Below are 13,837 nucleotides of genomic sequence, written 5' to 3'. Positions count from 1 at the left end.
AGCGGAATCTCTGCGATTCGTTTACGTTTCCCTACTATCGAGAATTTTCCTTTTGGGGTAATAAAGCAAGTTCTTTCCCGAGGAACGCGACCAAAGGTTGTCGAAGACAAAACTTGTGGAATATTCACCATTATTGACATTCGACTCGAGGCCCTCGATGTACGGATTCTAAATGTTTGATAAGAATCGGATAGGAAAGCAATTTGACCAGGTACGCTCGTGGCTGAAATAAAATGTGTACCTAACCGAAACATCGCGAATCAAACGTGAAACACGGATAGAGATTGACAGTGAGAGACACTGATTCCATACCACGGTATTCAACCGGTGATCAATGTTAGCACAGATGCTTCATTATCGGCGCTTATTAATGATGATGCTTATTAATCGAACGTTATTTGCGATACAAATTCCCTGTTGGGCAATTGCTGAATCTTTTCACAATTGTGTCAAGCAGCAATTAACACTAAACCTACGAAGCATTAACAGTATCTGGTAAATATCGCATTATAAAAATGGTAACCCTAAATTTATTAAGATTGTCCGTAATTTTCGATATATTAGGACGGCCCATAAGTAATCAATTATTTTGAAATCTAAAACAAACTTTGTAGTAAATTCAGGTTTTTATTTCTTAATTTATTATATAATCTCCATCATTATCAAGGACAGTTTGCCACCTTTCCTGCAAATTTTCAGTCCCCCTCTTATAGAAATCCAGGGTTCGTGAAGCAAAATATGACTCAAGGTGCCTCCTTACATCTTCTACAGAAGTGAATGTTTTATTTCTTAAATAATGCTCCAGAGATCTGAAAAGATGATAGTCAGAGGGAGCAATATCCGGTGAGTACGGGGGTGCGGTAAAACTTCCCATTGCAATTCTTTGATTTTTTCCTGAGTGAGTTTCGCTGTGTGGGGCCAGGCATTGTGAATTTGCAGTATTACACCTTTTCTGTGGACTAAAGACGCCCTCTTTTTCAACAGTTCTGAATACAGCCGTTGTAATTGCTGACAATACAACTCAGCAGTAACTGTTTCTCCAGAGGTTTCAACAACTCAAAGTGAATTATGCCACGACAGTCCCTCCAAATGCACAGTAACAGCTTTCTAAGTGATAAGCTAGGTTTAGGGGTTGATATTGCGGTTTGATTTGCAGAAAGCCATTGCTTTGAACGCTTTATGTTATCATAAAGAATCCATTTTTCATCTCCGGTAATGATTCTGCTAAGAAATGGATCTCTACGAAATCTGGATAGCAATGAAGTGCAAATTGATCGACGAATATTCTTGTTGGTCTCAGATAATTGATGCGGTACCCATATTCCTTGCCTATATGCCTTTCCCATTTCGTGTAGGTGCCTTTGTATAGTTGGCCATGTGGACCCAAGGATTCTCGATAATTCTTGTGTACTTAATTTTGGATCAGCTTCCACTAGAGATTTTATGGTGTCATGATCAAATCCGACTGGTCATCCACTTCGAGGCCTGTCAGAGAGATCATAATCACCAGCAGCAAACCTCCGGAATCAACGTTGACACTTGTTGACCTTCAATACATCTCCATAAACATCGCGAATTTTCTTTGTTGTTACCGTTGCATTAAATCCCGCATGAAAATGAAAAAGTATGCAATGACGAATATGATCCTCGGAAGGTACGTGTGCCGCCATTTTATTACAGGGTTGCAAAAAAATTATACTTTTTATAATATTTTGAAGGCTTTACCGAAGGCTGCTTTACCGAAAACTGTAAAAGAATACGTGTTTCCTCTTCAACGATCGGTGCAGAACTAAAGGCAAAACAAATTCTTTGCAAATAATTGACTACTTATGGGTATCCCTAATAATAAATGCTTGGACATGGAAATTTATTCCACTATTTTCCATAAATGAATTTTTATAGTTTCAATAATTGTAAAATATAAAACCGGCCATTTTGACCGCGGTAGATTTAGTGTCAATAAAACGAATGAACATGGTAAATCGATGGGTTCCGACAATTTTGAGAAGATTCGCGGTAATCGTGTGAGGAAACTTGCATCGTCGATGGTTAGAGGGTTAAGAGATTTTCTTCGAAAACTATGTCTGACTAGTTGTAATGCTTTGGTAAACTCGTGGGATAGGATTCGTCGGACGAAACGGCGATAGTTTGATCCGGTTGGGGCCGCTATTGGATTATTCGGTAACCTGATTAGGGGTTCGCAATATTTTATAAAATTTCCGGAAGCACCGTCGACGCTTTTAATCCACCGGTTTCTGCGGTGTCCACTGGTTCGCAAAAAGCTTTCTCTCTCTCTCTCTCCCTCTTTCTTCTCTCTCTCTCTCTGTTCCCCTCTGCGTCTGTCTGCAATCTTATTAATAGCGTATCTGTGTCGGGCAAGTGCAAGTGCACCCAGGATCGCGGGACCGTTCGGCTGGAAATGCGTTGCTTTCCTGCATATCGCGCTTGATGCGTCGCATCGCGTCGCCTTGCAACAGCTTTTCTACGAGCCGGTTGACAGCGAAATTGCCCTTAAAATTCTTAGTTTGAACCGAAAGTTGTTCGTGTATTATTGGATCGTGAAATATGTTCTGTTGTTTTCAGTATCTCCATTTCATTTATTAACACCTTGACTGCCATGTCACCCATATGTGGTTGAGGGAATTATTTGTCCCGGTTTCAAAATAAATTTTTACGTTAACATATTCATTATACCAAATTTAATTGGGATCTGTAAAATGCAAGAAAGTTGGAGGACTACTCAGTATCATAAATTAAATTTTTTTCAATTTTTATTTCATTAAATAACTTAGTTTGTTTTTGTGGAATTTTTGAGGTTCCTAGTTTGGCAGTCAAAGGGTTAAAAGAGGAATTATATGCAGTAGAGTGACTACAAGTAGCTTCTATTTAATCACTGCGGACTTTTATGCAGTTAGGAAGAAATTGACTAAAATATGAAACTATTAACTGTTAAACTAAAATATATCATTGGTATGTTGTTTTCAATGTATCAAAATTACGAAGGGATAAAATCATCTTTTATTTAATCCCTGCTTCCCACAGAACAATTCTATTTTGCATTAAAATCAGCAGTCTGTTAATCGCAGTCACAAGGATTTGCAATGGACTCGTCAGAACTAAATCGTTCAAACTAGAACATATTTATATTTGCAACCGAATGGATTCATGTTACGACCCAATACACTTTGCCACTGTGTCCACGTTGTTCGATTTATTTGTTAGGCGCTGTTTAACGTTATGTATTAATTCTGATCGATTCACTGCATCCTAGTCTCCGTGTCTCGATAATTGTGGGAAATTTGCAAATTTGCTCCAACGTGATTACCACAAGCGGGGTACTAATGAGACGGAGATGATGAGGGAGATTAGCCGAGTCGATGGCAAAGATGTCATCCCGAGGAGAGTAAAGCGAAGATAATTTAGATTCAACCGAATGAAAAGTTGGTTTATAGCGAGCGATTTTTCGGAGGATTCGACTGTGTTTATTGGCAGAACGACGGCCTGCAGAGAGCACTGACACTCTCTTCCGATTGTTTATACTTCTGCGTGAAATCCGGGGCTCGAACTCGCAATAACAAAGTTCGAGGAAAGAATCGTTCGAGATGCTTCTGTTTCGTGTCTCGCGAATCAAATAAGTGGACTTTGTACCCGACCAGATAGGTAAAAAAGCCGCGAAATTCAAACGTTTCGTGGAACTCGACGAAAATTACATATTTGCGGTAATCTTGCGAGCCCGGATGGAAAAATTCGCGGACAGAAAATGTTGCCAGTGCTACGAAAGGCCGCAGAGTATCCGCCCAGGGTAGAAAGAGTGTTTTCTCACGTTTGTCGAGGTTGTTGTCACCGCGGAGGTGAAACGCCGATCTCGCCTCGAGTTTCCGTCACAAAAGGCAAGGGAAACGCTGCAAAAGCGCGACACCCGCGTCCGCGTGCATCGGAAGTGCATTTCGAGCCTGCGTTCACGCGACGTAAATAATCGTTTTATTTATCGCGTGGAAAATCTGATTAGACACACGATACCACCCAGGTGCTTCGCGGGAAGGTGTCAGAAATTCTCGAGGAGGTCGCTCGAAACACCTCTCAAACGACGCTTCAAAATACTCGAAATTATTGTTCTGCTCGATCTCGATCTACTTCCGCTTCCTTTGTTTACGCTTTATGCTGGTTGTTGTACTTGAAATATCATTGGATCTTTCGGCTTCTTTTCGAGGATAGCGAGGAAGAAGTTTATAGGAGGAACGAATAAATAAACCAGCGGGGGAGACGTTAATTTTTAACGCGGACGTGGTCCATGGAGACGAGGTGGGGGTAATCGATTGGAAACCGTTCGATTAACGTAACTGCGTCTGTTCTAGCTCTAGCAGCATCTTAAGATTTCGTCTGTTTACACAATTTATGTAAAACTCCCTCGTACTCGAAGAGCTTTTAATTCCAAAATCAAGACATTTCTTTCAACCTAGAACATATTCATTCTGTGTAATCTTTATTGAAATTGAACCTGTTTTCTCATACAACACTTGAGGTTTTAGTAATTTGTGCAATATGGACGAATTTAATCGATTGAAAATATCTTTTGAATAATGGAGCCTAGGAATTACCATTCGAGCGCAAAGGGTTAGGGTAGACCGATTCTATTGTTCTCTGTTATTCCTTTTCTCTGTAATCCAAAAACGCTACACATTTTTTCCCTATTCGTCGCCGGATAACGATTCTTGTACTCGCTTTTTGAACCGCCAAAGGAGATCTCGCTTTTTTGTTAATTTACAAAGTGAGTGTTTCGATCATTCCTGACATGCCTTGGCGATCCAGTGGATTTTTTTACCAGCCCACCAATCTCTGCTACGACCTCTGCCCTCCTTCGGTCTTCGTTGGCTACCACCTCCTGGCTCCGCCCCCCCCGAACCACCCTAATTTTCTTGGCCGCACCACCCTCGTCAAACTTGGCCATTTTTACTCATCTCTGGCAGCGTTGGCCGGGACGGCCAGTTTTTCCAGCCTCCCTAACCGCTCCAATTTCCTCGACCAGAGTCGTTTCCTCCTTCAGTCATGTTTCGCCGGCCACCCTGACGGTTCTCGATCATCATCGGCCGGAGGAGCGTCACGTAGAAGCTACATTCTAGTTTAGATTCGTTTGCGTTTGCGAGGAGTACACTTTCGGAAACGTGTCCCTGAAAAACAGTGTGATCGAGTCTTCTGAACCGTCGAAGTACTATTTTCCACTATCAGCAAGCTTGCTGGTAATTTCCTGGAAGTGCGAAGGACGAACATAGATTTGGTCGTGAACGTTTAAACCGAGTCTAAATTGAGCGCTTAATCTCCGCACGCGGAATTCCTAGGGCAGGGCAAGTGGGCGTGGCCAGGCCACTCCCACCTTCCCCGTAGTGCCCGGGCGGGCCACGTCGGGCCGCGAGTACGCTCCTCGCAGTTCACGAGCTGATTCCGGTGCGTTTTCTGTTCGCAGATGTGCCAGCATGTCCGAAGCGGAGGCGCAGGAAGCAGCGAGCGGGGAGATCGACCGGCAGGCGTCGGTTTACGTGTTCCCGGGTCCGGGCCGTCCTCAATTTGCGAGCAGCTCGCAGGCCCCGACCGGTGGGCCCGTGTCCGAGAGCTCGGCGGTCGTCGGGACGGTCGGGACGGTTGCGACGGTTGCGACCACCTGCAATTTGTTCGGGAGAGGCGACGAGGAGGACACAGGATCGTCGGAGACCTCGAGGATCAGGAGGAGGCCCCGGCCGATGACGCACGCAAGGTCTGCCAGCCATGGAGGAGTGCTCGCCGAGAGCCTGACGAGCTCCGGACTTCAGGGCTCTTATCTGGGACCCCTTTCCGCGGTCGGTGGCGCGAGACCTTCCGCCCTCAAGAAACCTGGACACCAAAGGGCCTTCAGCCAAGGTCAGGTGGTCGACGTTCAAGGCCACACGGTTACCGGGCACAGCAGGGTCGGCTCCAGAACCGACTTCATACTACCACCTGGACACAGGGAGGAGCCCAGGCCCACCACCGCTGGGAAGACTCCCTCTTTTCGAGGTCACTCGCGACAGGCTTCCAGGTAGACTTCCTTCTCTTCGTCTTCTTCTTCATCGTTTCACCTCAATTTTTTTTTATCGGAATTCGTTCTATTGTTTGTTGGACGTTGTTTATCGTGAAGAGACAATTTCTGGGAGTCTGCACCTCTAAAACATGGCTGCATTCATACTAGTGTTAGTTGGGTATTGTTGAATTGAGTGCCGTTAAAAACATGTTCGATTCGAACTTATAAGATTCTCTTCTGTACAAGGTTTGTTGTAGGATAATGAAACTTATTGTAATTGGCTTTGAGATCAGCAAAAAGTTTGAGATTAGCAGATCTGTGTCAGATCGCAACGTCCAACCAGATTGCAGCGACGGTAGATAAAAGCAAGCGGGTGAACGAGTGTTTTGAACTGTCCACAGATCGGAGTCGATATACACGATAAGACGTAGCGCGGAGCCACCCTGGTGGAGAAAACTTTGGTCGCGATGCTGCGGCCCCTTGCCAGAGGAACCTCGTCTCAGGACCATAGTGCCGAACCACTTGGTGCCCCCCAAGACCCCGCCGAGTCAGCATCCCAATGGGAAAAGGGTGAACAATAGGTAAACTCTCGATTTATCAACTTTGAACCCTTAACTTTGAACTGAAGGGGCAAACGAAGGGTTCAGTAAGTTCCTTTCAATGTGAATTGAAGCAACGGATTGTTCACAATATATTACCAAAGTCAAGCGTATCAGAAGATGACAGGTCCTTCGAAGGTACAGTGAGCTCCCGTTATAAGTCCCTTGCGCGGTTCTGGCGAGGGACGTTTAGACGAAATCTGTGGTTCTCGCCGAACGTTGCATTTGAAATACACGCTGGAAATGCAAATGATCCTCTCGTATATATGTCCAAAACCCGGGACATATAGACGGATAGGGACAAGAAGGCTGAGAAAATGTCTTTCGTTTTTAAATGTTCTTAATATCTTGGGTATGTCGGTGTGAGACCGGAAGTCCACTACTAATCCGATAAGAAAACTTCTTTATTTTTCATTATTTTTTTATGAGACCTTTCACCGCCATATTCGTGGCATTTTTCTGATTAAAATGAAACCAAATTCGATATAATTCCGATGATGTTTACTTGGCCCCTCACGGGGTATACCCCGCGGCGGTGTGGGTAGTTCCAGTGACCTTTAAACGCGAGGCTTGTAGGGACTTATATTGGGAATTCACTGTAGCTAAAATGTTGCCTTTCCAGCGGAATTCCTGAAATCGTACGACTAGATTGCGGATTTTATGCATTTGTGACAAAAATGGATTCGTCATGTGCGAAACTGTACAGACATTAAAAGAACTATTAAAATTGTTAAAAGAAGACATGAATTTTTAACTAACTTCTGTTTCTTACAATTGACTTGGATAATTTTGCATAAAACTCCATAATCTATGATTTTCCATTTTGTGTTACTCGACGATTTCGATCCCATCGTTTACGAGGTGGATGAGTTGGGTGGCTCGTAGATCATGACGAATAGTCCCGAAGCTGATTGAAGTTCCGGATCGTTCGTTCTGCTTTCAGAGTACGCACAACGAAGTACACCATGCTGAGCTTCCTACCTCGCAACCTTCTCGAGCAATTTCACCGCGTGGCCAATCTGTATTTTATATTTATCGTTCTGCTTAATTGGGTGCCAGCCATAAACGCCTTCGGCAAGGAGGTCGCCATGATACCCGTGACCTTCGTGCTCGGCGTGACGGCGCTGAAAGATTACTTCGAGGATCGGCGAAGGCTCGCCAGCGATCGTCGCGTCAACAATTTCACCTGTCGCGTCTACGTCGGGTAAGTGGCAACCACCTTACACGAGCAACATTTAATCGGACGAGAACCCGTTCAATTAACACTTTGACCGCCAATTTAGCAGCCCAGAAGTCCCATAAAATCAAGGCAATCTATCAGACGAAATGATCCAGTTGAGCATCTCAACTGGCAGACTGAACGTATTGGCGCCGAAATGAATTTTTAAATCTGAAGCAATGATCTATCATTTTTGAGAAAAGCGGCATTCAAAGATTTACCTTGATAAAAGGTTTACACGAAACCTCCTCGAGTTCTTCGAATGAGCCTCCCTAGGGCGTCTGCGGGGGAACAATCATATCTCCGCCAATTGTTAATATTTGTCGACAAAAAAATTACGAGAATCACACGAAAGTATACTCTGTCAAACCCAGGAAGAACGATTGCGAAAGGTTTGCAATTATCCTCAAAGAAAAAAATTCTCATAGATCATCTGTTTTTGCTACGACAACCAAGACTTAAGTAGCGGTAGATCCTCCTCGGATCGCGATCGATCCAGTGTCCCGAGGCGTAAAAGTCCGGGAAATCGTGCGGAACGGCGGTAAACCGGTGCGGGCAATCGAGCACACGTTATGGTTCGGTTTTCTAAAGAGCTGTTACGTCGCGAACGTTCGCCTTCGGTATTTCTAGCCTCGCTGTGGGACTTCAAAGCAGTCCGAATCGCTCCGATCGAACGATCGTCGCGTTTTTCGGCTCTGTTTTGGTTCGAAGCCGGGGCGGCGTCGTTCGCGGAAAGGTAAACGCGGGTGTTTCGAGCTGCGACGACCGCCAAAGACAACGTCCAGCTCCTATTTTCGGTTTGCCGGACGTGCGTTTCGGGAATCGCGTCGACGCTCGCGCGATCCGCGGAATCCGATCGGTTTCGATCGACTGGCATTTAGGTCGAGGCACGCTGGCGAACGTTCGATCCAACGAGGAAAAGAAAGTGTTCTCTCCTTATCCTTTCACGGAAGAGAACAGTCGTTCACGCTTTGCACTCTAATTTCGCCAACTGCGCCGTCGAATCGGCCGTTCGACGGCCTTCTCGTCGCACGGTAGTCGAGAATCGCAAAAAGCTTGACACAATTTCTGTCCCTTCACGCAAAATTAGAATTTCCAACCAGAGTATAGAACTCGAATAGAAATTTGTTTTCCTCGTTAACCCCTTAACTTGTACGCTCGAGTTAATTCGAGCGCGCTAAACAAGCCAAACTGTGCACACTCGAGATAATTCGAGCGGCGTTGTATTTTATGCTGCTATAATTTTTCACACTCGAATATAATCGAGAATGGAAAATAACATTGTGAAAACAAAGAAAGAAAAATCGTTTTATTGATATTTATCATTTACATGGGATTGTAAGCTATAACACTTATTTATTCAAAAATAAAATACAGCCTTTCTCCATGGAACAAAAGCGCAGTATATAAATAAAATTGATTTTTTTTGGCCGGTTTTTTAAAAAAAAACTGCGTTAAGGGGTTAATAATTTTAATATTTTGAGAATTTCATATCGACATATTACTGAGTTCTTTTAATCTTTTTACCGTCTCGAATTGTACCTACTCATTTCACGCGACTATGAGCAAAATGAGTGGAAGAAACTATGAGCAAAATATGTAATGTTGAATTTTTTTAAATTGTCAAAGAAAGAAGGACATTCTGTGCAAACAGTTTATCTGACATCCACAGTCGAATAATCATTTTCTCCAGGCTGATGCTTGACAGTCTGAGGAGGAAACGGTTTGCGATTGCTGGAGCGGCTCGAGGATCGACTAAAATATTGAAATACATGAAAGAGGCTGAGGGTCAAGTGGCACAGCGTTGACGTCGAGCAAATCGGTTAACAGGTTAATAAGTCAGGGATGATTAATTCCAGGAACGGCGGCGGGCTCGTCCGCGGAAAGATCTGCTACTTTCATCGAGCAAATTGAAAGGAAGTCGGCGTGTGGCAGCGAACACGAAGGGCAAGGTCGGGACGAGTATTATTTTTCAAACGGCTGTCCCCCGCGTGCTGGAATCGTGGCGCATCGATCGGTCTCGGTCAACCCTGCGGAATTGAGTTGCATTATAAATAACGCGCAGTCCAATCGTCGCTAACCGATACAATGCACAATACTCTTCTCTCTTTCTCTCTCTCTCTCTCTTTGTCCTCTCCCCTTTGATCCTCTGTCTGCTCTCTGTCCGCCGGAGACGTCGCAGAAACGTGGAAAGATATCCATTAATTACATCGATTCGATGCACTTCTCACTGCTCTCGACAAGAGTGCATCTCCTGCCCGTCGATTTGTTGTTTATCGGTTCGATCTTGTCTCATTTGGACGCTGTTTTCAATCTACAAAATCGGTTTGTTCATTGAATTGTTTCTCGTTCCAGTGTTTCATCATTGTATCGCAATTTGACAGATTAAATTGCGAACGTAAAAGCTCCTCTCGATTCGTTCAGCTACGAGGGTCGTTTAAATAAACGGTTGAAAATGCCCGAGTTCCGAGGCATCGAGGCTCTCGGGGCCCGAGAGGTCGCAGCCGCAATCTCGCGAACCTCTCCCGCTTTCGTCATCGTCGTCATCGTCGTCATCGTCGCCGCAATCGTGTAAACGCCGGGGTCTCATCGTTGCGCGACGAGATCCTTATTTGCGAGCCGCGTGAGCCTCGACGCTTGAAATAAAAACTTTTTCAAGGCGTTCCCATACTGCTCCCGACGGCTGTTATTCCTCTACTTTTCCCAGAGTGTTGTATGAGAACGGTTGCTCAATAACCGCGAGCAGATTTCACGTTTTACGCGCGTCCTCCGAAACGAACGGGCTCGTTACGCCCGAATAAAGAGCGGAGTTGCAAAGCGATGCCCGTTTTTGGACACCGTTAAAGACAATTAAACGGTTGTCGGGCGACCGTGAGCCACCTGGAGAGTTCCCGAGAATAATTGATCCTTATATGATTCTCTCATAGTTAGCTGTCCGCTGCAGAGCGCGAAATTGTTAGTTGCGTGAAAACATTCAAAGAACTCTAGATAGTAGTTAGTTAGACGAATCATTCGTGTTGAAATCTTTCAGAAGAAAACATCGTCGTTTTTTTTTTTAACACTAGAACTACCGAGCATTAAATATGACTGACGCATATTGCGTCGTAACAGTGACAAGACTGTGCCCATTCAGACTTCATACAACTTTTATTGTAATATGTGCTTCAATGAAGAGGTTCATTAAAAAATTTCCGATGAAAACATTTTTACAATTTCAGTAATTGTAAAAGAAAAAATTAGGAACCAGACATTTTGACTGGTCCGGTAGTTCCATTGTTAATAATAATCAAATGATCAGATTGGTCTAGCTGCCGTGATTCGTTAGTTCACGATTGATAAATTCATTACGAAATCTTTAGCTATTAGTCGCGGATTCACTAAAACTTGTATAATAGATAATCACCGGTAAACAACGTGTGAAAAATCCCGCACGTAGTTTCACGCGACCGAGAATAAGAGAACAACCTGTTCCACCGACCGGGGCGATTTAAATAAAATTAAAACACCGTTGATCCCCGTTAACATAAAGTTTCCCTCGCGGCTGAAAATTTTCCACGCACACGTGCATACAAGGCAGACCGTAATTACGAGGCATGCGCGCTCGAATACGTTGTCCCAATTCAATTAAAATCGTTCCGCTGGCCGTAAAGCACGTGCTGATGGTCGCAAACAATTTTTTCGCTTAGCGTACCCGTTGTTTGAACAGCCTCGAGGTGTCTACGACGGAGACACCTTGGCAACGAAGACTGACGTAATTCTGGACGTAAAGGTTTCTATCTGAATAATCAGAACCTAAAGCGATCCCCATGCCCTGATAAACAAACACGTGATGTAATCAACGCTACGCTAGATATTACAACACGGCTTGCCATGATATCGGAGCACAATTGGGAAAACAATCGTATTTCTTGCCGACGAGTCCGCTCGTCAGAGTGACACCTCAGCTTCTGGAAGCCTATCAATGGAACGATGGTGAAAGTCAATCATGTCTTGGAATAACAATCTCGGAAGAAACTATAGTTAATTCATTGCCCTCGCTTTATTTTCAATCTAAATCTCTCGACGAAGATCTTGAATCGAAGGTTCAGTAATTGTTTATAAGACAGAGGATATAGAAAGCGATGGAGATTGTCTTCGTCATTGGAGTGTAGCACTATTGTTAACAAATAATCAGAAAATCCGCAAAGAGAAGTCTACAAATTAATCTGGTTGCCTCTTAGTTTACGAATAGAATCACCATTAAATAATTTATTAAAAAATTCCCAGCCGTTAATCGCGGTTAACGTTGCTCCGCGCTCGATCTTTCAATCGATCGACGCCTGTTTTTCACGTTCGGCGTCGATACGCATCGCGGTCGACTTCTTTTTCAATTTTATCGGCTCATTAGACAGCGGATTACGCGACGTGTCTCTTGAATAATTAATCGAGGCACGCGGTCGCGATAACGAGGAACTCTCGATGATCGATCGGGAGCGTGTTCGTCGTCTTTGTGCGCCCGATCATCGTCGTTCTGGATCTTGCCGAGCGAATTCTTCGGCTTTATTCGAAGCGCAGTGACGCGCTACAGTGTGCAATACCGCGCGACGAATTAATTGCATTGATACGGCTTTATTGCACGCACAGTCGCGTAAATACAGGCATCGGGGGACCGTGTGCCGTAACGCGGAGCTTCTTACAGCGATTAGGGTTCGCGCAGAGATTCGGTGGTTCAATTTAATTCGACTTCGCGATTTCTGGATCTCTGCGGATTTAAAGCTTCCGCGGAAAGCCTCGCGGTTGGGATTACAGAAGAATTTTTTAGCGGAACCACTCCCGTGGGAAATTGTTGCTGGAACTGCGACCTTCGCAAGCTTTCCGCTAATTTTTGTCGCACTTCTCTGGTTTCTTCGCTTTTGCTTCCTTCTCGTTCCTGGTTTTATCCTCCTTCATTCTTAACTCTGGTCCCTAAGCGCACAGTTGCAGCCAATCATTGTATTATTCATTGTACCCTGCAACGTGGCCCGTTTGCGCACCGCAAACAAAACTGAACAAGAAGGATTTTTATGTCTCTAGACTAGAAAGCGAGTGAATTTAAGGACATTTATGTATTATTTTGTATTTCGTCAAAGTTATTCAACAAAGAATAACAATTTCATTTGATTTTTGCTCCTGTTTCTTGCAATTGATGACGACAATTTTTATTTTGCACGACGATTCGCAGGTTAGTTGCAACTTGCTTCGATGCTCGGATAGCGATAACAAGGGAATGGAATTTTATCTCGATACAAAAGGAATTAACATTTACTATGTCCGACTCGATATTATATGGTGAATGATCGATTTGCAAAACGATCTTGAAGAAGACTATTAACACTGCGCGAGCCAGCGAAACCCGACTCAATCGAGAAACACCGAATCAGCGCTGACCGAGCCGGATCGTTTTTCTCGAATTCGTGAAGCTACTACGACTTTCGTTTTCGAGACGATGCATAATCGGTGCCTGGCGATACGATCATGCGGTGCACTTAAAAAGTTTCGAAAAGGAACGTGCGTCAGCCGCGAGGAACGCGAAACGCGAAACGCGAGCGCATAAACGGGGTCTCGTGCGATGAATTCCTGGAAACGTTTGTCAACCGCGATGCACGATGCACGATGCACGATGCACGATGCAGTTCCATTGCGCCACCCTCCGTTACGGAGCAGATGGAGGCGCGATTGACGGACGCGTTCACGGCTGTCCGCTGATCGAGAGATATCCGCGATCCATCGATCCCGGCCGCGATTCCGACGATCCGTTCGCTCGTGACCGTGATAGGCGAATCCATAATGCGAGCCGAGCGTCGGAAACCCACCAAGAATGCCACGCTAATGATTTGTTTTTAAATAAACAAGAATTATAGGTTGGACAGGTGTTCGATCGTTCGTAGACTGCGGATTTTACGGATTTATGAGAAAAATGAATAAGAAGAATATGAAACAGTGAAAACTAGACTACTGTAGACGAACTTT

General features: G+C 44.4%; 1 protein-coding gene across 5 annotated transcripts in view; it reads left to right on the top strand.

Annotated features, from left to right (window-relative positions):
* The window catches only part of LOC143352409 (phospholipid-transporting ATPase VD), a 54,972-nt gene that overhangs the window by 7,631 nt on the left and 33,504 nt on the right, over window positions 1–13,837 (top strand). For all 5 annotated transcript variants that reach the window (XR_013081924.1, XR_013081926.1, XR_013081925.1 and 2 more), the window contains exons 2-4: window positions 5,462–6,049; window positions 6,433–6,612; window positions 7,574–7,834. Coding sequence is in view for 2 of the 5 variants with exons in the window: in XM_076784873.1 (XP_076640988.1) it covers window positions 5,472–6,049; window positions 6,433–6,612; window positions 7,574–7,834 (1,019 nt within the window). In the remaining 3 variants the exon portion in view is untranslated. The remainder of the gene's footprint in view (window positions 1–5,461; window positions 6,050–6,432; window positions 6,613–7,573; window positions 7,835–13,837) is intronic.

The sequence above is a fragment of the Halictus rubicundus genome, chromosome 3, assembly GCF_050948215.1.
Source record: "Halictus rubicundus isolate RS-2024b chromosome 3, iyHalRubi1_principal, whole genome shotgun sequence".
NCBI lineage: Eukaryota > Metazoa > Arthropoda > Insecta > Hymenoptera > Halictidae > Halictus > Halictus rubicundus.
This window is presented reverse-complemented; position numbering and strand designations above follow the sequence as displayed.